Raw genomic sequence first — 27,795 nt, forward strand, 5'->3', positions numbered from 1 at the left:
GTTTCTGGCCCAAACTTAGGGCTCATAGTGGTATAATTGCATTATGATCTGGGAAGTTCCACTTTTAATAAAACATAAGTAATTGTTTATGTTAGTATAGGTACGCTACTCCCAGTTTAAGGAGTCTATTTGGTATTTGTAAGATCCAGGCATTTTATTTCATCCCCAGTGAATAGTGATTGAAAGAGATTGCATTTCTGGAAAAGGGAGAACGTTAACTGATTTCAGTGCTATTTGGGTTGCTTTAACGTAATCCAATAGGTATAAATTTAAAGCACATACGTGCCTGTAATGTGTACAGCTTCCTAAAGTTATTACTTGCCCCAGGTTTTTAGGCTATTCTACCATTGTTCTCGTAACAAATATTTATTAGCACTTATATGCTGGCCTTTGTTTTAGACACTGAATATAGCAGTGAACAGAAGAAACTTTTGGCACTTACTGTCTAGTGGGAGAGGCAATAAAGAATATATGGTATAATCCGCGAAGAACGTAATGGAGAACTGTAGAGACTAGATGGAGAGTGCCATTGGAGAGGAAGTGTTTTGGACAGAGGGAGGAAAAGAATAGGTATTTAAACAGTGATTTGAAAGTGTATAAAAATTAGGTACTTGGATGATAGGGAATGTAAGGTCATTCCAGGCAGGAGGAACTGTGTGAGAGCAAAAGGCCCTGCTCTGATGGTTTTGTGTTGGTGTTCAGTGAACCCTGGGCAAGGGGGCCAGTATGATAGAGTGAATGAGGATTGGAGGATAGGACATGACGTCAGAGAAACAGGGCCAAATCACATAGGGCCTTGGGCAGTATTGTGAGACATTTGTTTTTCACTCTGGCTTCTGTTGAAAACCATTTTTGAAGATTTTGAGTCTAGGATTGTTATATGTGCTGACTTGGACTTTAAAGGGATCACTGTGCCAGTGTTGAAAATAGACTCTACGGGAATTGAGTAGAAGGGAAACTAGTTCAGAGGTAACCTTCAGTAATCCAGGTGTAGTGAGGGAGCTTTCCATATTTGAAAGCCTGGGGTTTTGTTTATTTTTTAAAATTTAGGAGGCCTCATGGTAATGTTTGGAGCCTAATAAAGTAGCTCCAGGGTCTTTGCAATTTTTTTTTTATTTTGCTAAGTTTATTAATTTTCTAAGCGTATATAGAATTTTTTTTATAAATTTCAACGAAAATGTTCTCAGCTGTTATCCATGAAGTTATTAATGTATTTTAAAGAGTAAAGAGTTAAAACAGTATCATTTGAACTCTAAAGATACACATGCTGAAGTTTTCAGGGAAAAGGGTATTGGTAGAAAACGATTAAGCTGAATTGATGAATGAAATAATGGCCAGATTTGTGATAAGCATAGTAAGATGGTAATGCTATTTATATTTGGACATACACTGTAAAGCTTTTAGCTTTACTATGTATATGAAAGTTTTTCTAATAAAACATTGGGAAAAGTTAATTCAGCTGAGACAGTTTGAACCGCATGTTGTGTATTCTCAAGAGTGTTTTTGGTAAATATTTTTGCTTTTGTTTGCAGAAACTACTTTCAGAACTCCATAAGCTATTTATGAGTAAGAATGAAACTTACGTGTTAAAATTGTGGCCTTTGTTTGTTAAACTTCTTGGGAAGGTAAGTCTACAGTTTATACCTGTGAGACCCTTTCATTTCTTATTCATGAATACCATATAGGAAGATGTAGCTACTCACCGAAGTTTGTTTGCAAACCCACAATAAGTACTTCTGCTTTTTCAGTCAGTTGTAAACCTATAGAGTAGCATAAATTTGAGTCCCACCAGCATGCAGGTTCCTAGCAGAGGTAGAGCAAGGTTATACTCTGCCTTTTTATTTGAACTCTCAATGTTTTTTTTCTTTTTTTTTTTTTTTTTTTATAATTTTTATTTATTTATGATGGTCACACAGAGAGAGGAGAGAGGCTGAGACACAGGCAGAGAGAGAAGCAGGCTCCATGCACCGGGAGCCCGACGTGGGATTCGATCCTGGGTCTCCAGGATCGTGCCCTGGGCCAAAGGCAGGCACCAAACCGCTGTGCCACCCAGGGATCCCTTTTTTTTTTTTTTTTTAACGTATGTCCTTTTTGGGGAGCCTGGGTGGCTCTGTTTAAGCGTCTGCCTTCTCCGCTCTTGATCCCAGGGTGTATGGTCCTGGGATCCATCCTCGCATAGGGCCCTCTGTTCAGTGGAGAGCCTGCTTCTCCCTCTGCCCTTCCCTCTGCTTGTGAGTGCTCTCTCAAAATCTTAAAAAAACAAAAAAAAAAACAAAAAAAACCCCACATGTCCTTTTCATAATCTTAGTGACACATTTTCCACATTTTGTGGTTTACCTTGGTGAATTTAGTTTTAAATGGCCCCCAAGCTTAGTGCCAAAGTGTTGTCCATGGTTCCTAAGCACAGGAAGACTGTGATGTGCCCTGGGAGAGATTACACATATTATGTACACACTCTTCAGGCGTGAGGTACAGTGTTACTGGCTAAGAGTTCAGTGTTAGTGAATCAACAATACATATGGTATCTTTAAACAGAAATAAATAGGAAACAAGGTTAAGGTCATTTGGTTGACAGAAAAGTTCTCATAGGAACCTAACCTGCATCTTCCCTAGGAGCAGTGGCTCAGTACTTGTTCTGTGGTGGGCTTCACAGAACTTAACATTGATGGTTAGTGAGGATCAACTATATGTTTTGCCTTTAAGCCAGGTTGTTTGTTTGTTTCTTTTGAGGGGAAGGGATTTTTTTTTTTTTTTTATTGTAGCGAATAAACATTTATCATACCATCGTACGTATACAGTTGAGTGCATTGAACACATACACAAGTTGTGTAAACATCACTATCTATACCCAGAACATTTTCTTTTTTTAAAGATTTTTTATTTATGTATTTATTCATGAGAGACCCAGAGAAAGAGGCAGAGACACAGGCAGAGGGAGAAGCAAGCTCCAGGCAGGGAGCCCGACATGGGACTTGATCCCAGGACTTCAGGATCACGCCCTGGGCTGAAGGCAGGTGCTCAACCACTGAGCCACCCAAGCGTCCCCCAGAACGTTTTCATCATCTCCCAACTTTATACATGTTAAACGATGACTCCTTCTACTGCCCTACCACCAACATCTGGTCGCTGCTGTTCTATTTGCTGTCTCTATATGTAATTTTTTCAAGTTCTATTCATGTAGTAGCAGGCATTTAATAAATTTCATTCTTAGGGCTGAATAATATTTTACTCTATAACATTTTTATTTAGATTACATTTTATTTACATTTTATTATAATTTGTTGGCAGACACTTGGCTTGTTTTTACATTTTGGCTACTGTGAATAATGCTGCCATAAACATTGATGTACAAATATATGTTGGATTCTCTGCTTTTCATTCTTTTGGATATATGTGTAAGAGTGGAATTGCTGGGTCATATAGTAGTACTGTGCTTAACTTTTTGAGACCCGGGGTCCCTTATGCCATTTCCATATGTTTTAATTTTATTTCACTTTTGAAGTAAATTTGGAAGGCAAGTGTAAGTTCTTTTAAATTTATTCTTTCAAAATTGATTTGGCTGTTTGGGGCTCTTGGCAATTCCATAAGGAATTTGAAGATGAGCTTTTTTGTGAAAAAGGCTGCTGGACTTGTAATAGAGATTTTGTTGAATCTGTAGATTGCTCTGTATAACACTAACATTTTAATGGTATTAAAACTTTGTACTTTAATGTGGAATGGCTTTCCATTTATTTAGGTCTGTTTAAATGTTTTCTAGCTATATTTTGTAGCTTGTAGCGTAGAAGTCTTTTCTTTGGTTTGATTTATTCCTGAGTATTTAATTCTTTTCAGTGCTATTGTAAATGGAATTCCTTACCTAATTACCTTTTCAGATTGTTGCTGTTGTGTAGAACCACAGCTAGTTTTTGTGTCTTGATCTTGTATACTCTGTAACTGCTGAATTTATTTTACTAGCTTTAGTAGCTTTTTTATGAATTCTTTGATTTTCTTAGCAAGTTACTTTCTGTTTGTTTATGTGCTATTCAGTTTATATGTGATTTATAGCTACAATTGCTGTTTCATTTTTTTAACGTATGTGTTTCTTTGTGATGCGTTGTTTACTTGTCATTTGTCCTTTTTTCCTTTAACTTTTTCCTGTTTATTTCAGTGTATTTGGAAAAGCTATTTTTATTAGTTTCAAGGTTCAACATTTCTTATTTTATCTTAAATTTTAAATACTCTGATTTTTTTTTTCCCCCCCAGAGGGACACCATTTTTTTGATACTATGTTGGTAAGATTTGGGATTTCTCTTACCTTCCTAATTTTCTCTAATGTTTATCCGTTATCTAATTGATGGAGGATTAGATTCTGTGATCTTGAGTTTTGAATGTGCATATATAGGATTCAGGACATTTTAAACGTTAAAATTTTAAGATTTTACATAGCTAATAATGACTTAGATAAATGAATAATAATAATATCTACATATTGTTTTAGGTAGATAAATAACTTTGTAATGATTTTTCATTTTTAGACCTTGCATCGAAGTGGGAGTTTCATTAATTCTCTGTTACAGCTGGAAGAACTAGGATTTCGTAGTGGGGCACCCATGATTAAAAAAATAGCTTTTATTGCTTGGAAGAGTCTAATAGATAATTTTGCTTTGAATCCAGGTAAGTAATATTTTAAAATTGACTTTTTTTTTTTTTAAATGAATTTTACTCAAGTGAGATGAACAAGGCCTTTTCGATTTCTTTTTTTTTTTTTTTTTTTTTTTTCCTTTTTTTCCTTTTCGATTTCTTGGAGTCTATATTGAAACTTAACCTTTTGAAAATTTTTTTTTTTTTTTAAGAAAATAAGCTTGTAGCTAAATAGAATTTAAAAGCTTAGGCATTATTGAAAAATCACAGATACAAAATTTGTTTTAAGCTATTTCAAAAACTGAACAAAGTGACAGATAGCATTTGTGACTTTCTTAGTATGTTCCAACACTTAGTTGAGCACTTCAGGTACCTCTAATTTGATCATACTTAGTATCTCCAGTCTATTATGATGATCACTCTTTTAGAGAGAGTAAATAGTTTATCAAAGGTCACATAAGCCAATAGATGATAGGAAACCATTTTGATTGCTGTGAAACATGATCAATAAACTTTTTTCTTTCAGTACCTTTCAAACGTGCCTAATGGTGGGTTATTAATATATACAAGTGATTCCTTTTGGTTTACCTTAGCTCCTATTGTCTAGTGGAGGTGTTTGATACACAGTTGACCTTTGAGCAGTGGGAAGGTTGGGGATACCAACATCCCACTGCGTGTAACTTTTCACTTTCCCTCAAATTTAACTGCAAATAGCCTGCTGTTGACTATAGAAGCCTTACCAATAACATAAATAGTCCATTAACCCGTATCTTGTCTGCTATGTGTATTACATGCTCTAATCTTTACAATAAAGTAAGCTAGAGCAAAGAAATGACAAGAAAATCATAAGAGAAAATACATTTGTAGTACTGTACTGTAAAAAGAAAAAAAAGTCTGTGTATAAGTGGACCCATGCAATTCAAACCCTTGTTCAGAGGTCACCTATATATATGAGAATGAGTATATAGCCCAAGAATAGGTCAGTAGGAGTACCTACTTAATCAGGTAGTTAATCTTTTTTTTTTAATTTTTTTAAAAATTTATTTTTTTTAATTTTTATTTATTTATGATAGAGAGAGAGAGAGAGAGAGAGGCAGAGACACAGGCAGAGGGAGAAGCAGGCTCCATGCACTGGGAGCCCGATGTGGGATTCGATCCCGGGTCTCCAGGATCGCGCCCTGGGCCAAAGGCAGGCGCCAAACAGCTGCGCCACCCAGGGATCCCTAGGTAGTTAATCTTAAATATAATCAATATTGTATGTTTATAGATCAGCTAAATGATACTGGTTTCATCATATATTTTTCTCTGCCAAAGACCATTAATAATCCTTTCTCTTCCTCGTTTTGTTGTTTTCTGTAAGGTGATTATTTTTGTTAACTGTAATTTTATTAAAAATATTGGTAAAAGTATGTTGCCAGGCAGAAATTTTAATTGCAAATGTTACCTTTTTGTTCTTTATGAACTGGTAATGTAAGTTACTGTTCTAGGCTAATCTGTTGCAATTATGTATGGTTGAGTGTTAAAGCATAAATAGACATAAGTATTCTTAAGATAAATAAAACGTTAATTCATTTGAAATAAGTCCAGAGCTCGAGTCCATCCCTAGTATTACGGATCCAGGAAATCTTAGGGAATCAGATGCCCGTCTTTTCTGTTCGGTCATCTTCAGTCTACTTGGTTGTAGATTATGGGAAGGGGAGAAGGCAAAAGAGCAAAAATTAACTTCTCAGCTGAGCCATGTATCTCTGGAGCCTTCTAGAGATTCCATATACAGTTGCTCTTAAATCTCATTGGGTAGAATGGCTGAATGGGAGACTAGATAAAGAAATAAAAAATTGGGTGTTCTGATTGAATCAGGTCTTGTATCTAAAAATGAATGGCGATTGGCAATTTCTGCTATAGGGATATTATTGTGGAGCTCCTCTCATAAGTAGAATACAAGTTAAGGATTTGAGAATTTGTTCCCATAGTGATTTGACCTTATTTTCTTTATAGAAATATTAATTGTGAAAGTCAAATGGCCAAATAGCTGTCAGAAACATGAATGCCATCCCATCAGATATGTGGCTTGACACATTTCAAGATCCTATTTAAGTCCTTTTGATAAGTTACTTGAGCACAGAAGTCTTGTCTTATGTACCCAAGTTGTTGAACTCACATGGGACATTGGGCTGGACAGTTGTTGTGGAGGACTGCCCTGTGTGTTCAAGGTCCATCTAGCAGGATCCTTGGATGTGTAACCTAGTAGACCAGCAGCATCTTCCGTTCTCCTGCCTTCCGGGTCTAACAACCAGAGATACTGTAGACGTTGCCAAATGTCCCTTGGTAGGAAAATCGTCCTTGGCACACACAATATCTAATACACATTACTTTTTTTTTTCTTTTCCTCTCATTTCTTTGGCCTAATTGTATGTAGTCTAGTTGCAGTAGACTCTGTCCAAGTGAAATTTTGAGGTCTAACAAGCTGGTGATAAAATTTTTTAATTCATTCTCTTGCAATGATAAAGGAGACTTGTTCCTGAAATTTAGTCTTTAGCTCTCACATGTTTTAACCCATGTGCTTATTTTAAGAAATACTATGCAGTGCAAAAAGACTCAAGTTGTTAATGCAGCCTTTGAGTTCCATCCATGTGAGAACAGAAACTCTAGCACTAACAAAACTAGAAGTCTGGTGGTATCTACTGATGAGACTTGGACCTCATCTTCCTGCCAATTTTGAACAGGTAATAAAAGTGTTGACTAAAATGTGTGGTGTGTCTTAATGCATTCTTAAATTCTTAACAGTCTAATCTTTCAGTGTTAAGTTTGCTGTATTAGCAGACCACACTATATATATAACAGATTATTTTTTCCTAACACAGAACTTGGGTTTAGTTTCCTCAGAAAATACTCTGCAGTTGTGTGAAATGGAGCCTCTAAAGCTTTCTCAACCAACAATCACTCAAATATCTATTCTTATTCTAAAGCCATTTTGAGAATTTTTTAAAAGAAATTTCAAAGGATTTAGAATGTAATTGAGAATAAAATCAGTATTACTGAAATAGGAATCAAGTTCTACACTGGGTTGATAAGTTGGATATCTTTTGTATCTCCTATTTCTAGGCCACCTAATAGTAACAAATCATTTGATCCCAGCATAGCTTTTTAGTATTATAAATGATTTTACACATTTTTTTTAGGTTTTGATATCCTTGCTGGCATTTAGATATAAGACTTATTAATCTTAAGTATACTGTCCTCGTTTTGCAGTTAGTCCCATCCTTGGTTTCTGTGTTTTTGTATAATAAGTAAAAAAAGATGGCTCTGATAACTTCTTTTATCTTCTTCATTTCTTTATTGTTTATCTGGGATTTTGAAGTGTATCTTACTTTTTAAATCTGTAGTCCTTCTGGTCTATACGTAATTGCATGGTAGTGAATATGTTATTGGAAATTGGGTTTATAATAAAATTATGTTTTTTGGCAAATTTTTAGACTTGTAATCATTACATTTAGTGTGTTAAGGCTTTTCAGCTTGACAGCATGAATTAATTGGAATTGGACACTAATGATAATATGTAATGGGAACATAATTATTCCAAGTTCTACCATTATGAAGTCCTAAGTAGCCTAATCTTACCCAGTTGTCCCACACATTCATCGGTATAATTTATGCATTGGCTAGATTTGATTGGTACTGGAATAATTAGAAACAAGTTTGAAGTTGTCTCAGTTCAAATTTTTTTATGGTGCATTTTTTAAAAGTTTAAAATGAGTGTACCGATAGCATTAAAACTCAGGCATTATTTAGGTGTCTGATCTCCCATCTGGAATTTAGAGCTGAAATTTATAGATAGTACCCATTTATTGGGCAAATAAAGTTGTAATAAAAATTTTTACTTTTTCAATTTTAGTTTTTAGCCAGTGCATCCAAACAGCTAGGACTCAGCATATCAAAAGAATTCAGATTACTTCTTAAATTTAACTGTAATCATGCAAGACTTTAAAAATATATGGCAATTAGGTAGTTTAGAGATAGTTTCCCTTTTTTTGCTTTTAACCCCAATAGGTGTGCGTGCCTCTGATTCAAAGTACAATAAGCATCGATTCTAATGCTTCAGCTCAAGGCAGTTCGTCTCGTGTAGCTGCTTCTCCAGGTTTAAGTCCTATGACTCCTATACACAAAGGTAAGAGGTAGACATAGTTGGGGTTTTTTCTTTTCTTTTTTTTCTTAAGATTTTATTTATTCATGAGAGACACAAAGAGGGAAAGACAAAGGGAGAAGCAGCCTTCTGTGGGGAGCCTGATATGGGACTTGATCCCAGGACCCCGGAATCACGCCCTGAGCCGAAGGCAGACGCTCAACTACTGAGCCATCCAGGTGCCCCTCTTTTTTATTTTTAAAAAGGACTTGAATGAAGCCTTTACTCAGTTATTCACATAAAATGAAGGACTTTATAATTTTGACTCCTAATCACAAAGTTTGTTCTGTACTAATTATTTTCTTACGTGTTGCTGTTGTAATTGCATTGTTGTAATTGGGAAAAGATCAACGTTTTTCCACTATACATGGGAGATGTGTATTACAGTGACTCTTGTATTTGTTTCAGAACCAGAATCTTACAGCTTATATTAAAAACAGATTTTAACAGATGTTTAAAAAAAAAAAATTGGCCTAGGGGTTGCCTGGATGGCCCAGTTGATTAAGTGTTGACTCTTGATTTCTGCTCTGGTCATGTTCTCAGGATCATGCGATTTAGCCCCAAGTTGGGCTCCACACAATGTCTGCTTGAGATTCTCTCCCTGTACCCCGCCCCCAACAAACAAATTAAAAAAAAAAAAACCTTTTTTTTTAAAGTGGCTTAGTGTGTGTGTGTGTATATACATATATATATGTATATCATGTTCTTCATTGAAAGAATATGATTTGCTATTTATGTTAGCTCTTCTAGTCAGATTTTTATATTTAAGTGGCAGGAATGCCTCCATAATTTTCAAAGTATAGATTAATGCTTCATAATTGTATGCATTTAAATGATGTATAACACTAATCTTGTTCTTCACCTAGTAAGATAATTAGGAACTCTGTTGTGGCTTTAAGCAAAAATTCAACTTTCATTTGAGAGAACCTTTTTATTTATAAAGATACGTTTCATTGAAATGAAGTCAACAATATGTTCATTTGGGTAGGTAATTTAAGCAACTATAACTTTTTTTTTTTTTTTTTTTTTTTTTTTTTAAGGTGCTTCCCCATTTGGAACTACTGTAACTCCCCGGATGAATTTAAGTTCAAATTTAGGTGGAATGGCCACAATCCCCTCTATTCAACTTTTGGGACTTGAAATGCTGCTTCATTTTTTGTTGGGTCCAGAAGTCTTGAGTTTTGCTAAGCAAAACAAACTCGTACTGAGTTTAGGTATTTATGTATGTATGTATGTATTTTTTTAAAACCGTTCAGAGCATGGTTCTTTAAGGCGGGAAGATGTTTATTTTCCCCAAAGCCAAAATATTCTGTAATCATGTATGAAATAAGTCTAAATCTTTTTAATAGAAAACACATGTCAGACCACCTAAAATTTTATATTACGATGTTTATTTCATAAAACTTTGGTTTGGCATAATTGTTTTTTTCTCTTTTTTATATTTTAGAGCCGCTTGAACATCCGTTAATCAGCAGCTCTTCTTTTTTTTCCAAACATGCAAATACACTTATCACTGCTGTTCATGATAGCTTTGTTGCGGTTGGAAAAGATGCTTCTGGTAAATATTTAAGAGAAGATTTTTTTATTTGTTTAATCCTGTGCTTACAAAGAAAGTAAAATAACAAATATTTATATAGTGCCATATTTTGGCCAAATTGCGCTCCAAGAACTTTACATATAAATCCTCACAGTAACCTTCTCTTTTAGTCCAATTCTCAGCTGAGGAAATTGTGTTATGTAGAGAAGTAAATAACGTCACGTGGTAAGTGGTGGAGCTGTGATTCAGACTTGGGCTCTATGGCCCCAGTATCTACACTTAAACTCCTCCTGTGTGTGATAGTCTATCAGATTTTCTTTTAAGATTTTATTTATTTATCATGAGAGAGATAGAGAGGCAGAGGGAGAAGCAGGCTTCCTGCAGGGAGCCCTACATGGGACTCCATCCTGGGTCTCCAGGACCACGCCCTGGGCTGAAGGCGGCGCTAAACCGCTGAGCCACCCGGGCTGCCCCAGAGGTTTGTTTTTTTTTTTTTTTTTTTTTAAAGATTTATTTTGTTCATGAGAGAGACAGAGACATAGGCATAGAGAGAAGCAGGCTCCATGCAGGGAGCCGGGTATGGGACTCGATCCCGAGATCAGGCTCTAAGCCAAAGGCAGACACTTGACTGCTGAGCCACCTGGGCGTCCTGATGGTCTATCAGATATTAAGATGAAATTTCAAAAGTGAAATAGTTAGCTATTTAACTGGCTGGGAGATTACTTTCTAGGATGTTTCAGGTGTTCTTTTGAAATTTCGATTTTTTTTTCCTTGTCTCAGAAGCAAAAGGTGTTCAGTAAAGAAAATGCAGATAATAGAAAAAAAGAGAAAATAATCACTGTTAATTAAGTTACATGACCCAGTATTGATGAGTTTGCAGAAATAATTCTTTGTTGTGATAGTGTTTCATAAACTGATTATAAGGTTGAATATTATAAGAAGTATATTCTAAGTATTGCTCAACTTATTTATTTGGTGTAAGGATAAAAAGGTGAGCTTTTATAGTCCTATCTACTGTATTCTAAAGTTTGTTTTGTTTGGCAGATGTAGTTGTCAATGCTATTTGGAAGGAGCTGATAAGCTTGATGAAGTCAGTTATTGAATCAGGTAACTACTATAACTGATCAAATGATTTTTATAGCACTAAATTTTTGTTTGGCTTTTGTAAATACTATTTTTTAGAGTGTATTTTTGAAGTGTATAGGTTCTAGACTTTCATCTTATTTTAAAGAATTATTTATTCATGAGAGAAGGGAGGGAGACAGGAAGGAGGATCCCTATGGGATCAGGGAGCCTGATGTGAGACTTACTTCCAGGACCGTGGGATTATGACTGGAGCTGAAGGCAGGTGGTTAACCGATTGAGCCACCCATGTGCCCCGGACTTTACTTTTAAATAAAGCTGTTTGATATATTTTTTAAAAATCAATGTTTCATAGCTAAGCATATGTTATTATTCCCAAAAATACTATATTTTTTCCCATAAAAATACTTGCATATTTAGAACTACATTCTTCCTTTTGCTTTTTGATAGGTAACAAAAAAGAGAGACCAGGTTCTGAAGTTTTGACCCTCTTATTAAAATCTTTAGAAAGCATAGTGAAGTCAGAAGTATTTCCTGTATCAAAAACACTGGTAAGTATAATTATGTGCTAGAACTCAAAAGTCATACTCTGAAATAGAATTTTTTATTGAAGATACTTACATAGACCAGGTTTTTTTTTTCCTTAAGATTAAAAATTTTTTTAGAGAAATCTTTGCATACAAGTGAGAGAAATAAGAGAGGGGGAGGAGTGGGAAAGAATCTCCAGCAGACTGCACTGAGTGTGAATCCCCAGGAAGGTCTTGAGCTTATGACCTGAGTTGATACCAAGAGTTGGATCCTTAACCATTTGAGCCACCCAGGTGTCTCCTGACCGAGTTTTAAAAAGACATTTTATATCAATATTTATCAGTAATTTAGCCCTGTAATAAATGTTATTCTATTGACTCCAGTCATTGGAAACCTCAATAAAGTAAATGAGTATACTGGTGATACAAAAATCTTCCAGTGTCATAAGAATGAGCCATACATAGGAAACGGGGTAAAGGACATGAAACTTGAACTGAGGAAACTCAGGTGAACACTAATTTTATAAGATTGCTGAGCTCCACTAATTGTTACTTTGTACTTTTAAGAAAATACCTGGTAATCTTGGGGAACTTAGGCAATTTAAGTTACCTCTGTTTAACTGAGGTAATGTCTTTGACGTTAAACACCATTTTTATCCTATATAGTAGAGAAGGAAAAAACAAACTGGGTGTACTTTTTATAATAGCATCCCAAGATACCCGCAGATGGAGTAAAGTGTACCCTACTTAAATTCCTTCTGGGTCTTCCAGAAGGTAGTAGATCATAGTGGTTAACAGCACGGGCTCTGGAGCAGTGTAGGTTGACTCTCCCTGCCCATTTATTAGCTGAGTAATCTTGCTCAGTTTTTCTACTCTTCCCTTTTGTGAAGGAAATACAGTAATAGCTTTATAAGTAATGTATGCAGAACATGATGGGTCAGGAACAAAATAAATGAGTCTACAAATGCTGTTTAGTATTATGATCATTAGTGTCTGATTCAAGTGAGAGAGTCAAACAAAGCACATTTTAACTAACACAACCCTTTATGTGAAGTCATTATGTCACTTGTTATGTAGTTCAGATTAATAGCAGTATAATAATAATTATGAGTGGCAGTTTGATAGGCCCTGTCATATTTGAGAGATGTGTCTTCAGACCCAGCTTCCAGTTAATAGTCTTGAAATACTTGCTTCTGGCACTAGTGGATACATAATTCATTACAGAAGATCTTTTTTTGTGGCATTAAAAAAAGGCCTCAAGGGCTATTAATAGAAAAATGTTTTGATGAATAAACTATGCACATTCATGTAGCAGTTAAGAATGCCTATATGTATATATATATATATATATATATATTTTTTTTTAAGATTTTATTTATTCACGAGAGACAGAAAGAGAGAGGCAGAGGGGGAAGCAGGTTCCATGCAGGAGCCTGATATGGGACTCGATCCTGGGAGTCCAGGACCACACCCTGGGCAGAGGGCAGACATTTAACCGCTGAGCCACCCAGGCGTCCCAAGAATGCCTATGTATATATATTGATGTGAAAATTCTAACAGATAAAGGTTTATTGCAGAGCATCTCACAGTATGTTATTAATGGTATAAAAGAATATATATGAGATAGTCTGGGAAGTTTGGTTTCACTGTGTATTTAAATATATGGAAATTTAGAAAGTCTAGAAAAATAAACTTCACAAACTCATAGTATTGATATTTTCCCTGGAGATAAAGGAGGACTTTGTCATTTTATTTTTTGTTTCTATATTTGAACTTTTAAAACTAATGTAAATACATACATTAATATATAAACATTGTATTCGAACTTCTTGCACTGAGAATCTGTTATATTAATGAACATTACTTAACAGTAAACTATTAAATGAAAAATATAGTTAACAGTACTGGATTTTTACTAAGCGAAATATTTATGTGGCTAATTTGCAACACAACTTTTTATCTCTCTTAGGTCCTCATGGAAATTACAATTAAAGGACTGCCCCAGAAAGTATTAGGTTCACCAGCATATCAGGTTTCTAATATGGATATTCTTAATGCAAGTATCTTAAGTGCAGTGATGCAATTAAATTAGCCAAAAGATTAAATTCCATGATAGTTTTTTTTCCTTAAAATTGTAAAACTTAGATTAAAAGTTTGAGAGAATTTGGTTTGGGTTTGCTGATTATGTTAGAGGAAAAACTGATAAAGTAATAGATTAATGTAAAAAATTAAATATGGCACTATTAATGGAACTATTTTCTGATTTACACAAAAAGTCATAGAAATAAAGTTTTTATTTGCTTATACATAGTAATTAGTGGTTGCTATTTTAAAATTTGGAAGCATAATAATAGTGGCTTTAATTATGGTGAAATAAACTTAATATCTACAGGATGTTAGGTATTTATTGGTACAACAAGTTTTAACTTCATGTTCTTTTTATATCTGGAATATACCATTCTTCCATTTTTCATGTAGATGTAATAGCTGTTAATAAAAAGCTTTTCATCATTAATATACAGCTATCAATATAATGATTTTTGTTTGCAGTTTAGAAATATTTTTGCTACTGTTGTATCCTATCCTAAGTAATATTAAAAGTTAAGTTTCTTTAGCTTAAAATTAAAATTAGCTTTACATAATTGTAGAAAACAAGTATAACAAGGTTATACTTATAACAAGAAGATTGACTGTAATCTCCCATCTTTCTTCAGGGAACTCCTGCTTTGTTCTTAATTCGGTTAATTTTCAACAATAATCTGCTGGAATATGGTGTAGAAGATGAGAGGTAATTGAAACTAGTCTTTTTATTTATCTTGGAAAGGTCGTTATTTGATGAATGAGATTCTTTTTTGAGTTTATATGCTATATCATCTTTTTAAATTAAATCAAAGTGAGGCTTGGAATTTATCATTTCTTGTTTCGTTGTCAGTTGTTTTTAGGATTTTGTAGTAGCGTAACATATATTCTGGCAAAAAGCACTAGTTAATGCATGGCTCGAAATTTTTTCTTCAGGTTTTTTCTCAATCTGGAAACACTTGTAGTCTGTGTCCTTTCTGGTCCAACTTCACCATTAGCTTTCAGTGACTCTGTTTTGAATGTTATTAACCAAAACGCAAAGCTGTTGGAAAACAAGGAGCATCTCTGGAGAATGTGGAGTATTATAGTTACTCCATTAATCGAATTGATTAATCAGGTATGTCGTAAGTGCTGCATGTTTCCGTTAAAGCTTAAGAAATATTTTCCTTTTTTTCTTGTTGGAACAGCACATGGAGCAATAAATAGAAGTTTGAATTTGAATAGAAAAAATGTGAAGTATTTTTTTCTGTGGGATTCCTATTCTTTATATTAGTTGATTTCTTTTCGTTGCATTTCTGCCTTACTTGAGAAAATATAACTTAATGGGAACACATGAGCTCCCTTTTCTCCAGTAGTGATATAAAGCCAGAACTCAGATATGTTGTTACATTTAACTTCTCATATTTGTATTTTGAGTTCTTTTCAGTATTTTACTATGAGGAATAATAATGGTCATCTTGACTAGATTGTATATTCTTAAGATTTCCATGGGCAAGTCAGTTGGTGAATACCTCAAAGCCATATGGTAGTCCCTAAACTGTAATCTGTTGAGTTGACTAATCCTTGCGTATAAATATTTAATAAACTGACATTTTTTGGCAGCGTGTGGAGCTCAACTTTTTTTGTCAGAATTAATGAATGGTTCATCAGCTGCTTTATCAGTCTTTAAATGGAAGTATTTTCTGGGAAATACTTCACTGTAATTCTCAAATGAAACGAATACTCCAGAGTTTATTAATGATAGTGTAGTCAGTTATTTTCACTACTAAGTTCAGTTACATCATTTAGACATTCTTCTGAAAGAAAAAAGTTTACAATCCTACTTTCCTACTGTTTGAAGGATAGCAGAGGTTTATAAGTCCTTGCTTGAATCCTAACTTCTGTGTATAGTAAAGGATTTTGGAGTTCCCTCTAGGAGTCTTTTTTAGGACTTAAACACCATGCATTGTTTCTCAGGGTTGCTATAACAGGTTATCACAAGCTGGAGGCTTAAAACAACAAGGATTTATTTTCTTGTATCTTTGGAACCCAGAAATCTAAAATCTGTGTATTGGCAGGCCTGGTTTCTTGTGGACCTTGAAGCAAGAATTCTTGCTTACCTTCCTTTTGTTCTGGCAATTCTTGATTGTTCCTAGGATTATAGACACAGTCTCCCTCCATCTTCCATGGTATTCTTACCTCTATTTTGTCTATCCAAATTCCATTTTTCTTACAAGAACACCAATTATTGGATTAGGGCCCATCCTAATCCAGGATGCCTTTATTTTAACCTGATTACGTCTGCAAAGTCCCTGTTTCCAAATAAGGTCATATTCACAATTATAGGAGTTAAGAATTTACCACCTCTTGAACATCTCTGTACTGGGGGACATATTCTATCTCACTATAAATAATAAATACTACATAGGATTAGAATTAGATGGTAATTTGTCTAACTTCATTTTTTTCTTGTTTCAGACCAATGAAGTGAATCAAGGTGATGCCTTAGAACATAATTTTAGTGCCATATATGGTGCATTGACATTACCAATACACCATATTTTTTCAGTACAGAAATTTCCAGTGGTAAGGCAATAGCAAATTTTTTACCTAAGGAATTTACTTTTTTTTTTTTAGAAAATGCTCTTTCACCCTTTATAATGAATTCCTACAGTAATTTTTCCTGCAATGAGAGTTCCTTTGACTTAATCAGTTTAGGGTAAAGAAAAATTTTGAAGGAAGAGAGAAATTCCTCTTGACCTTTGATAATTGCTGGTATTGTGGCATTATTACAGTTCAAATAGAATTCTGTGGGGGAGGTAAATTTACTATATGCTAGTCTCTTCTGTGACACCTTAAATGTTCCAGTGGTTTTTTAGTATACATTCTGTTAGGTGTTTGATATGTAGATATACAGTTTTAAATTTTCTTTTATATTGTTACTTTTAGGCCACCATGAAGACCTTACTTAAAACTTGGTCAGAATTATATAGAGCATTTGCCCGCTGTGCTGCTTTGGTGGCAACTGCAGAAGAGAATTTGTGTTGTGAGGAACTTTGTTCCAAGATGATGTCCAGTTTAGAAGATTCAGGCTTTTCAGTGAGTTTATCCCAGTACTGACCTTGGTTATTTTTAAAGAATACTTTTCAAATAAACTGAGATGTCTGTGAACTGTCATTTACAATGCTTTTAGTTTATAAGTGACTAATCTAAAGCAAGTGTGACAAAACAGTTTGGTGTCTTTGGTCTACATGACTGAGGTCCATGTTTCAGGACCCTTAACAGTGGTGGTACATTTTTACTACTATGTTGCATACCTTCAGTGCCTATGCTATTCTAGATTAACAATATGAGGATCTTGGGCAACCCGGGTGGCTCAGCGGTTTAGCACTGCCTTCAGCCCAGGGCCTGGTCCTGGAGACCTGGGATCGAGTCCCACGTCAGGCTCCCTGCATGGAGCCTACTTCTCCCTCTGCCTGTGTCTCTGCCTTTCTCTCTGTCTCTCTCTGTCTCTCATGAATAAATAAATAAAATCTTAAAAACAAACAATATGAGGATCTTATCCTAGAGCCAACTTTCTCATAGCTGCCTCTTAGATCTTTTTTTTTTTTTTAAGATTTATTTATTTATTCATGATAGACACAGAGAGAGAGAGAGAGAGAGAGCGAGCGAGCAAGGCAGAGACATAGGCAGAGGGAGAAGCAGGCTCCATACCGGGAGCCTGAAGCGGGACTCGATCCTGGGTCTCCAGGATCGCGCCCTGGGCCAAAGGCAGGCGTCAAATCACTGAGCCACCCAGGGATCCCCTACCTCTTAGATCTTTAAAGGCAATCCTTTGGAAGTTTGTAGACTTAAAAAAAAGTAGGTCCATGTATTTAACCTGGGGGTTGGGGGGCGAAATTGCCCCTGCCAGCTCTTTTTCTCTTGGATAAGTCTCCTAAAGATCACGGCCCCTCCAGCACTTGTTTGGAGATTCGTTCTAAATATCTTTCCCTTGTACTCGAGGCATTTCTCAAACTGCTGTATCTGTGCTAGATCTCAGTGATGTTGTTTGTTATGCTGTCCCTTTAAGTGTGGGGACTCAGTTTCTGCTGGCAGTCCCAGCCCAGCCAGCTGATTTTTTTAAAGTTCTAGGTGTTGAGCCCCACTGATTTTAAGAACTCTCAAAATAAGGGACCCCCTGGGTGGCTCAGCGGTGGAGCGGCTGCATTCGGCTCAGGCTGTGATCTCAGGGTCCTGGGATTGAGTCCCACATCGGGCTCCCTGCACGGAGCCTGCTTCTCCCTCTGCCTGTGTCTCTGCCTCTCTCTCTGTGTCTCTCATGAATAAATAAAATCTTAAAAAGAAAACAAAAATCTCTCAAAATAAGCCCTTCAGATTTTCAAAGCCGAATGTTAGGGTGATTTATCTTTGTGGTGCCTGGGCTGGGGTCTGCTCCGCTTCCTTCCCTGTGTCTGCAATGGCCTCCCTACTGGGGATGTTGGGTGAGTCCGGTTGGTTCCCACCTGCATCTCTACCCTTCCTACTTTGTCCATGTGGCCTCTTCTCTACCTTGAGCCACAAGAAAGTATGTTCTGCCGGTTTCTGTGTCATTTTCTGGGTTGACATGCTGTGGGTGTGATCTTAGGTGTATTTGCGGGATGAGGTGAGTTTAGGATCCTCCAGTGTGCTATCTTCACCTACCAGCTGTTTCTGAGAGCCTTCATAAAGTGTCTCCCTGATTGTGAATTTGATGTATTTGAAAATGTTTATTACGTTTTAATGCTACACCGTCATACTTAATGTTTGTAACTTTATATCTTCATGGTAATTATTCTCTACTGCCTTTTGCATTTTACCAACCTGATATTAATTAATATTAATATGCTCACACCTTTTTGAGAATTTATCTTTTTTTAAAAAAAAAACTTCCTGAGAAATTTAGCAAAATGCGTTTAACAGTACAATTTGACAAATTATCAAATACTTCTGTAGACCTCACCAAGGTCCGTTATTAGAGCACTGTTAGCATCTCAGATGCTCCCCTATCCGTTTTGAATCTATGCCCTTCTCTCTCTGAAGAGTAGGTTACTGTCCTAATGTTTTTGAAAACTTGTTTCATTAAAATATTTTTACTATACACCCACACTTATATTTGTTTAGTATTCTTCTTTATTAAATTTTAAAGTCCTACTGTGTGTCTTTTGGGCATAGTGTTTTAGTTGGAAGGTTCATCCATGTTGTATTTCACTAAGTTCATTGACTGTAATTAGTATATATTTTTCCATTGTACAGATTCAGGATTTTCTTGGTAGATATTTCTCAATCTGTTTTAACTTTTCTGTGTCTTGTAGCATATAAGGAAGTATGGGAGTCTTTAGTAAACGTATTTGATCTATTAAGTAAGAAGTGTTTTAATTCTTAGCTTCTTTCAGATGCTACTTTTAAAACTTTCTATTCATCTGTCAAATGTGAAGACTTAATATCCATTCTACTTCAGCAAGCAAAGATCCCAAGAATTTTAAATTTACCACCTTTCAGGTTTCGTTGAAAATCTAAAACTTGGAAAATAAATAGGTTTTCAAAGTTTGAGAGTATTTTGTTGCTCAGCTTATTTTCCTGTATCCTATTATTTTCCCTTGTTTTGCTTCAGTGTATTCTGTTCTTCAATTAAAAAAGCCACTTTTCAACAATCATGTATGACTGATGCCTCCTTGTTCAGTACATAATCAATTGATTAGTTAGGAATTTTAGATTCCAGAGAATTTATATCACAGAGTTTTGAATAATTAATTATAGCTCATTTTTTTGCAAATGCATAGTTTGAGAGAAATTTTTTTTCTTTCATTTTCTATAAAATAAGTTTTTTCTAATCTTTGGAATATAGACATTTCACCAGGGTGTCTCTGGGGGCATCTTTTTAAATTACTCTTTTCAGTCCTTGATATAGACCCTTTTGGTATAAAGAGCTGTGCCTTCCTCTCAGGAAAATTGCCTTGCTTTAATTGTGTGCCTCTTGTCCCTTCTGTTTTTGAGTACCATTTTAGGTGGTTTTAGATCTTTCGAGTAAGGGATCTTCTGTATCCCTTACTTTTTTTTTTATCTCTACACCTGTTTGTGACTTGTTTTAGTACTGCTTTCTAGGAGCTTGGTATTTCTAACTTCATCTGCAGTTTTTTTTTTTTTTTAATTTTTTTATTTATTTATGATAGTCACAGAGAGAGAGAGAGAGGCAGAGACACAGGCAGAGGGAGGGAGAAGCAGGCTCCATGCACCGGGAGCCCGACGTGGGATTCGATCCAGGGTCTCCAGGATCGCTCCCTGGGCCAAAGGCAGGCGCCAAACCGCTGCGCCACCCAGGGATCCCTCATCTGCAGTTTAAATGCTGAAAATGTTTTATAATGGTTTTGTTTTTACAATTTGTGTTTTTAAGTCAATATTTCCTCCGGAACATAGAAGTTTTCTTCTGTTTGTTACTAGATTTTTCTTCATGGATTAGTTCTGTTAGTATTTAGCACACCTTTTTCATGGGACTGGTATCCTTCATGATGGTGCATGTTTGTTGATCAAAGTCGATAGTGGGAGGTGGAATGCATTTTCTAATGCTTTTTTTTTTTTTTAATCACTGGGTTTAATGAACACCTACAATTTTCATGAAGAATCTGATAAGGAATCTAATTAAGAATCTTGCTTTTCATTCTCATTTTATTGGTTTATATGCTGAGTCTTATGGGCATCTTAAAACTGAATTATTTTCCCTAAATGTTGAGAAACAAAAATTATGGTACTTGGCACACAGCAGTTAACCAGAAAGTATTCATAACTGAGTACTTGATTAATGTACCTTGTATGTTACATATGGAAGTGAAAGTCTTATATTTTTTGTTGATCCTTAGTATTTTTGGAAACCATGCCAATAGTTGAAAGTTTCTAATATGATACTTCATTATTCTTCCCTAGAATGTATTATTCTTGGATAGGATCATTCATATAATTACTGTAATGGTTGATTGCATCGACTTCTCACCATACAATATTAAGTATCAGCCCAAAATTAAACGTAAGTACTTTTTTACTTTGTTCACCCAATATTTTATAAACACAGCAGTCTTCAACTGTGGTCGAGACAAATCCTAGTATCTTTTCCGACCTCATTTTACCTGCTTTTGATGTTATGTAACTATGTCACATGTGGTTGTCCTACAACTATATTGTACAACATTGGTATGCTACAAGCTCATGTGTTCTTGGACCATGCTCATGATCTCTCGTCCCACACACACACAAAACATCTTTCCTCCTTGTATAAAACAGATCAATATTATCCAGTTTAGAGATTGCCTAACAGTGATTTTACTTATTCCATCTTAGAAAAGGATTATCTGGGGAGGAAACTTTGATGTTTGTTAAACTGTTCTTATTTGTCCCATTACTGGTGTTAAGACAGTATCTGCCAGGTTTTCTATTTTAAGTTAGTAGCTATGACTAATAAACTAATGTTTTGTGGCAGGTTCTTAGCAAACTTTGACCCATGAATTTATCATCCATCAATACATCTTGCCTAAAGCACTAAGATGATTACTGGAATCACATTGTTCATATGATTATATTAAAATGTATCAAGATGCTTATCTCCTCTGTCTTTAATTACATTAATTCTAAAAGCTGTCCTTGTTACTTACATGTTCATAGTAAATTGTTCTACACTGAGGGTTGTGAGTTCAGGCCCCACATTGGGGCCTTAAAAAAAAAATCATTCTATAGTTGTTGAGCACTACTGGGCACCAGTCATTTCCAGGTGCAAATGACATCTTAATGTAAGATGTAGCTTTGTTTCCCACCCCCCCCAAAGGTTTATTTATTTATTTGAGAGTGCGAGAGCACGTGAGTGCTGTGGAACATGACCCTAGGGGAGGGGCAGGCGGAGAGAATCTCAAGCAGACTCCTCACTGAGCAGGGAGCCGAACTGGGGTTCAATCTCAAGATCCTGAGATCATGACCTGAGCCAAAATCCAGAGTTTACCACTTCACCAACTGATCCACCCAGGTGCCCCTCCTCAATTTTATTTATACCCCTATGGCTGTTATTCAGTGGTTAATAATTAATTGTTATTGATACTTATTATGCTCGTGTTGGCCTGTATGACATTTATTCATTCATTATTCATTATTTCCATTATTTTTTGAGACCTTTGGTACAATATAATCAGGCTCATCCTATACTTCTCTTTCAACCTGGAACCAACCATATTTACAAGGAACATGGTTCTTTTTGCTGAGGATGGATGGCATTTAGAAATGAGATCTATTCATTATTATTAAGATATTACTGCTCCTGGATCCTCTTAAATAGACAGGTGTGGGATAGGTGTCACCTGACTCATGGGCTGTCTTCTCAGCCTTAACATCCTGACCTGGAATTTTTGGGTGGCCGTTACAATATATATTTGTGTCTGGGAAACTGATTCCAGGGAACAAGATAGACTTCTTTTGTTAGTAAGTAACATTTGTTTTTCATTTCACCACATATTTTTCATTAACAAGCACTTACTTAGAATTTTCTCTTAAGTCTGAGATATTTTACCTTAAGAAAATGGATTCTTTTAGGGAAAGAAAGGTAATTTTGGAATATATATGACATTCTTGACAGATGGGGCTTTATCTCTAGAGGTAGATATCTGAATGAGAGACAGGATCTAAGAATAGAACACAGGAAAGTCAGTGCTTTTAAGATACATCTTTTTCTTCAAAGTTAGGCTTTTTTCCTGTTTTCCTGAGGATTTGGATCTGTGACTTGTGTTATTTGTAGGGTTCAGTGTATTATAGATGAGCCAGGAAGCAATAATTTCTAAGGGAAATTTTGTTTATTTTAAAAATTAACTTTTAAAATTTAATTCTTGGACCTGTCTTTAAAAAAAGATTTATTTATTTTAGAGAACATGCATGTGAGTGGGGAGAGGGGCAGAGGGCGAGAATCTTCAGGCATAGTTCTCCCCTATCGCAGAGCACATCTTGGGGCTTGACACCACGACCCGTGAGATCATAATGTGACCTGAAACCAAGAGTTGGAGACTTAAGCGACTGAGCCCCCAGGCACCCCAGGAGCTGATCTTCTATAATTTAGTACTTTTTTCAGATGAGCTGTTGAAATTCAGAGAATATAAAAATTTGAAATGCATTTTATAATTTCTTAGAGGAAATACTCATTTTTCTGAAATTATTCTAGATCTGCCAAATAGTTTTTCTTTGTCTCTGCTTTGGTTTTACAGACAATGTTGTGATCTATTTATTCACTAGTGGCATATCATTTTAAGATTTGTGGGTATCTCTTTACAGAAATAGATATTTTAGATGTATCATTCATTATATTTTAGATGTATGCCATTTAAATGAGATAAATTGTAAAGATGTACAGTAACACTTTTCAAAGTACTTGAGTTTTTAATAAATTCAATTTTATCTTAGCACCACAGAGACCTTCAGATTGGTCCAAAAAGAAGAAAGAGCCTCTAGGGAAATTGGCTTCTTTATTTAAACTTATTGTGAGAGTGATCTATTCTTTCCACACTCTGAGCCTCAAGGAAGTACATTCTGATACTCTCCTCACTGTTGGCAACTCAATCACCAGTATTCTTTCTAATGTACTTGGACGTATTTCTTTACCTTCTATGATCCGAAAAATATTTGCAACTTTAACAAGACCTCTGGCATTATTTTATGAAAACTTAAAGTAAGTATTTAGAATTTCTACCTAAAAGCTTTAAATTAAATGTCTTTAGATCTAGGTAGCAAACTTGTCATTTTCCTGTCAGCTTGTTGTTATGAATTACAATATAGTAAAGGGTATAATATATTGAACTGCTTTTGTTGAAAAGATAGTTCACATCGTACATAAATATAATGTAGAAATCGGGAATTTTAAAATTTTGTGTGCTAGTTCAACCCGCCTTTTCAATTTAGTACATATGTTTTTAGATTTGTTAATACAAATGAGCACACCTGTTTAAACAGATGATGTATATATATGAGGCCTACCTGATATTCTACTTTGCAATGAAGTATATGGTATGCACTTTAAATATTGTATGCATCTTACACCATTCATCTAAGAATAATCTCATTCTCTTTGATGTCTGCAGAGGGTTCCATAAAACTTTGTACTGAAGTTTCTTTAGTGGACATGTTTTTCTAGCCTTTTCCCTCCTAACTTAACAACACTACAGTTGGACATATTTGTACACACATCGATGTCCACATTTGCCACTACTGCAGAAAGAGGTCCTAGATGTCAGATTGTTTTTTCAAAAGGTATACACATTGAAATTTCTGAATTACCTGTAAAAATTTAATTTATATTATTCTTTAAATTTGAATTGAAGCAATGCCTTATAAAAAACCTTGAAAAATCACAAATAACATTCTTTTAAAAAAATTTTATTAAATATTATGTTCTTTTTTTAAAAAATTATTTATTCATGAGAGACACAGAGAGATGGAGGCAGGACATAGGCAGAGGGAGAAGCAGGCTCTATGCAGGGAGCCCGATATGGGACTCGATCCCGGGACTCCAGGATCACGCCCTGGGCCGAAGGCAGGCGCTAAACCACTGAGCCACCCAGGGATCCCCCCCAAATAACATTCTTTAAAGAGCAATTTGAAAGGATTCATGGATGCCTTTTCTAGCAGACTTATGTGGCTCAAACATAATAGTCTTGTGTTTTATAAACTAAATTCATGGAGGAAGTTTTAGGAACAAATTTTATAAAGTGCAAAGTAGAACCCTAAATATATTAACTTTTAACATCTTTTAGTTTTTAAGCTTAATCAGAAATAATTTATGCATTTTTAAAAGAGGTGCAGAAATAGGTAACTAGTATTAGTACTTTGAGGTCTATTCTAGATGTTTTTTTATGGTTCACTTTTAAAAATAAGTTTGTTTCATGTTCAATGTTTGATAATTTGACATTTTTAAAATTAAGTCTTGGGGCACCTTTTTATATCACTACACAGATCTCATTTTTATGGCTGCATTACATATTTTTGGGTTTGACTTTCTAAAATAAAAGTGGTACTCTTGTGTTTTTCTTCCCAGGCTTGATGAAGTTCCTAAAGTGTATAGTTGTATGAGCAACAAGGTAAAAATGGACAATAGTCTATAAAACATACTTTGATGAATAGTTCTGATTTTTAAAAGCATTATACATCCAGTTTTAATGGACATTTAGTAACATGACATTGGGCACATAGTTCTTAAAGAATGGAATAATGTTGCTTTAAATTTATAGTAACTCCCCACCTCCTATCTTGATCCTTTTTATATAGGAGGGTAATTAGTTCCGATATTTTATAGGTAAAACCTGTGTCGCCAACTATTAATCTCTGTTCATGAGAAAAATGTAATTTTTTCTGTTAATTGAAAATAAGTTTGAAATCAAGGTCTTATAACAGTAATTACAGTTAAGTTCACCTGTTAATTTGTCAGTTTATAATCATATATTTAAGAAGACTGGTGGAGCTTTTAAAAAAACATTTGAATTTAAAAAATTAAAATCGTAACTTGTGAGTTATTTAATTTAGTATGCTTTGTGCTTTTATATTTTCCTCTTTTAAAAGAACATTTCTATATGTTATCCTAATAAAGTTTTCCTTTTTCCTAGTTAGAAAAGCTACTAGGAGAGATAATTGCTTGTCTACACTTCAACTATACTGGAACTTATGACAGCGAACTTCTTGAACAGATCTCTCCATTGTTGTGCATAATATTTTTGCACAAGAATAAACACATTAGAAAACAAAGTGCTCAGTTCTGGAATGCCACGTTTGCTAAAGCGACGATGTTGACTTATCCTGAAGAGTTAAAGTATGCTAACCACAAAATTATATACTTACTATGATCATGTAAATCGAGATTTTGGTTTTAACGTGAATTTTTCTTATGAGGAATCATTGCAGAGCATTCCTCAGTTGAAATGTTATTTGGAGTACGTGGTAATTTAATTAAACGTAACTTGACCTTTTACTTTGGTCCTTAGAGTAACCTTGGTTTTAGGAACATAAAGAGCAGTGTTAAATTTTCCTTAAAAAGAAATATAAAGGGTAAGAAATTAGGTGATGTGTACATGCAAATTTAATATAATAGTCTACTTTTGCTTGAAATTTTGCATGATAAAAATTGGGAAATTTTTTTAAGAAGAAAATTTGGGAACTGAATTGTTTAGCAAATAACCGAATATTCTACATTTGTCCCAGTTTTGTGTATATAGTGTGAGAAACAGTCTTTAAGGTGGATGTATTTTGCCACTTTAAAATTCAAAGTGTTCTTGTTAACATGTCATCAGTATTGACCAGTCCTGCTTGACTCAAGGTATATATGTTTATGTACTTTTTAAAAGACCAGTACTAAGACAAGCCAAACAGAAATTTCTGCTTCTCTTACCTGGTTTGGAAAATGTTGAAATTATGGAGGAATCCAGTGGACCATATTCAGATGCAGTAAGTTGAGGTTTCTTTACTTTTGAATGATGTGTGAGTAGTTTGTTTATTGGATTTCAGTGTAATTTTCTAAAAGACAAAAACTTAGAATGTTTTACTGATGTGATAAACAAGTAAAACTTGAGCACAAGAGAGCATCATAATGTAGGGTTTTCCTATGAAATATCCACTGTCTGGCTTTAAATGCTTTTTTTTTTTTTTTTTTTTTTTAATTGAAGTATAATTGACCTACAGTAATCCTGTTTCAGGTATACATCCTAGTGATTTGATATTTTTATACACGGTGAAATGATCTTCATGATAACAGGAAGTTTGTATTTCTTAATCCCCTTCACCAGATTCATCTGCCCTCATCTAATCCCCCCCTCTGGTAACCAACAGTTTGCTTTCCTGTCTTTGAGTCTGTTTCTGTTTTGTTTGTTTGCTCATGTTATAGTTTAAATTCTACGTGTTCGTGAATTGTACAGTATTTGTCTTCATCTGGCAGTCACTTAACCTAATACCCTCTAGGTTGATCTATGTTGTCACAAATGACAAGATTTCATTCCTTTTTATGGTGGAATGATAATCCATGGTGGTGGTGTGGGTATATCTTCCTTAGCCATTCATCTTTAAGGAAATACTTAGGTTGATTCCATATCTTGGTTATTGTAAATAATGCTGCAGTGAACATGAGGGTGAACATCTTTTCAAATTGGTGTTTTTTGGGGGAAAAAAATTTGGTGTTTTGGGGCTTTTTTGGACAAATACCCAGAAATAAAATTGCTGGATTGTATTGTAGTTCTCCTTTGAATTTTTTAGTACCTCCCTACTGTGTTTCATAGTAGCCACACCAATTTACATTTCACCAGCAGTGTACGAGGGTTCCCTTTCCATCACATCTTTGTTGGCACTTCCTTTTTTTCTTCCCATTTCCATGATTGTTACTCTTATTATTTGCATTTCCTTGATTATGATAGTGATGTTGAACATATTCTCATGTGCCTGTTGGCCAGATTTGTATGTCTTTGGTAAAACATCTATACAAGTTCTCTACCCATTTTTTAATCATTTTTTTTAATATTAAGTTATGAGAGTTCTTTACATATTTTGGATATTAACCCCTTATCCAGATTTATGATCTGTGAATATTTTTTTCCCATTCAATAGATTTCCTTTTTCATTTTGTTTATGATTTCCTTCACTGTGCAGCGGTTTTTAATTTCATGATGTAATTTCATTTGTTTATTTTAGTTTTTGTTGCCCTTTGACTAAAAATAATTTTCTGATTTAAGGAGGGTAAATTTCACCATAGAATCTCATGTAAATAGTCTGATTCT

The 27,795-nt window shown here is 34.9% G+C and overlaps 1 protein-coding gene across 5 annotated transcripts in view; it reads left to right on the plus strand.

The window, feature by feature from the left end:
• RIF1 (replication timing regulatory factor 1) overlaps positions 1–27,795 on the plus strand; it is a 52,699-nt gene that overhangs the window by 7,594 nt on the left and 17,310 nt on the right. For 3 of the 5 annotated variants that reach the window (XM_038565197.1, XM_038565196.1, XM_038565193.1), the window contains exons 8-25: positions 1,533–1,625; positions 4,515–4,653; positions 7,192–7,343; positions 8,668–8,785; positions 9,841–10,014; positions 10,248–10,358; positions 11,382–11,444; positions 11,871–11,971; positions 13,917–14,003; positions 14,662–14,735; positions 14,963–15,143; positions 16,484–16,591; positions 16,955–17,104; positions 20,945–21,044; positions 23,450–23,714; positions 25,077–25,119; positions 25,642–25,844; positions 26,377–26,476. In XM_038565197.1, the coding sequence (XP_038421125.1) occupies positions 1,533–1,625; positions 4,515–4,653; positions 7,192–7,343; positions 8,668–8,785; positions 9,841–10,014; positions 10,248–10,358; positions 11,382–11,444; positions 11,871–11,971; positions 13,917–14,003; positions 14,662–14,735; positions 14,963–15,143; positions 16,484–16,591; positions 16,955–17,104; positions 20,945–21,044; positions 23,450–23,714; positions 25,077–25,119; positions 25,642–25,844; positions 26,377–26,476 (2,262 nt within the window). The remainder of the gene's footprint in view (positions 1–1,532; positions 1,626–4,514; positions 4,654–7,191; positions 7,344–8,667; positions 8,786–9,840; positions 10,015–10,247; positions 10,359–11,381; positions 11,445–11,870; positions 11,972–13,916; positions 14,004–14,661; positions 14,736–14,962; positions 15,144–16,483; positions 16,592–16,954; positions 17,105–20,944; positions 21,045–23,449; positions 23,715–25,076; positions 25,120–25,641; positions 25,845–26,376; positions 26,477–27,795) is intronic. The other 2 variants (XM_038565194.1, XM_038565195.1) reach the window with 2 other exon arrangements.

Source organism: Canis lupus, chromosome 19, assembly GCF_011100685.1.
Source record: "Canis lupus familiaris isolate Mischka breed German Shepherd chromosome 19, alternate assembly UU_Cfam_GSD_1.0, whole genome shotgun sequence".
NCBI classification, from domain to species: Eukaryota; Metazoa; Chordata; class Mammalia; order Carnivora; family Canidae; genus Canis; species Canis lupus.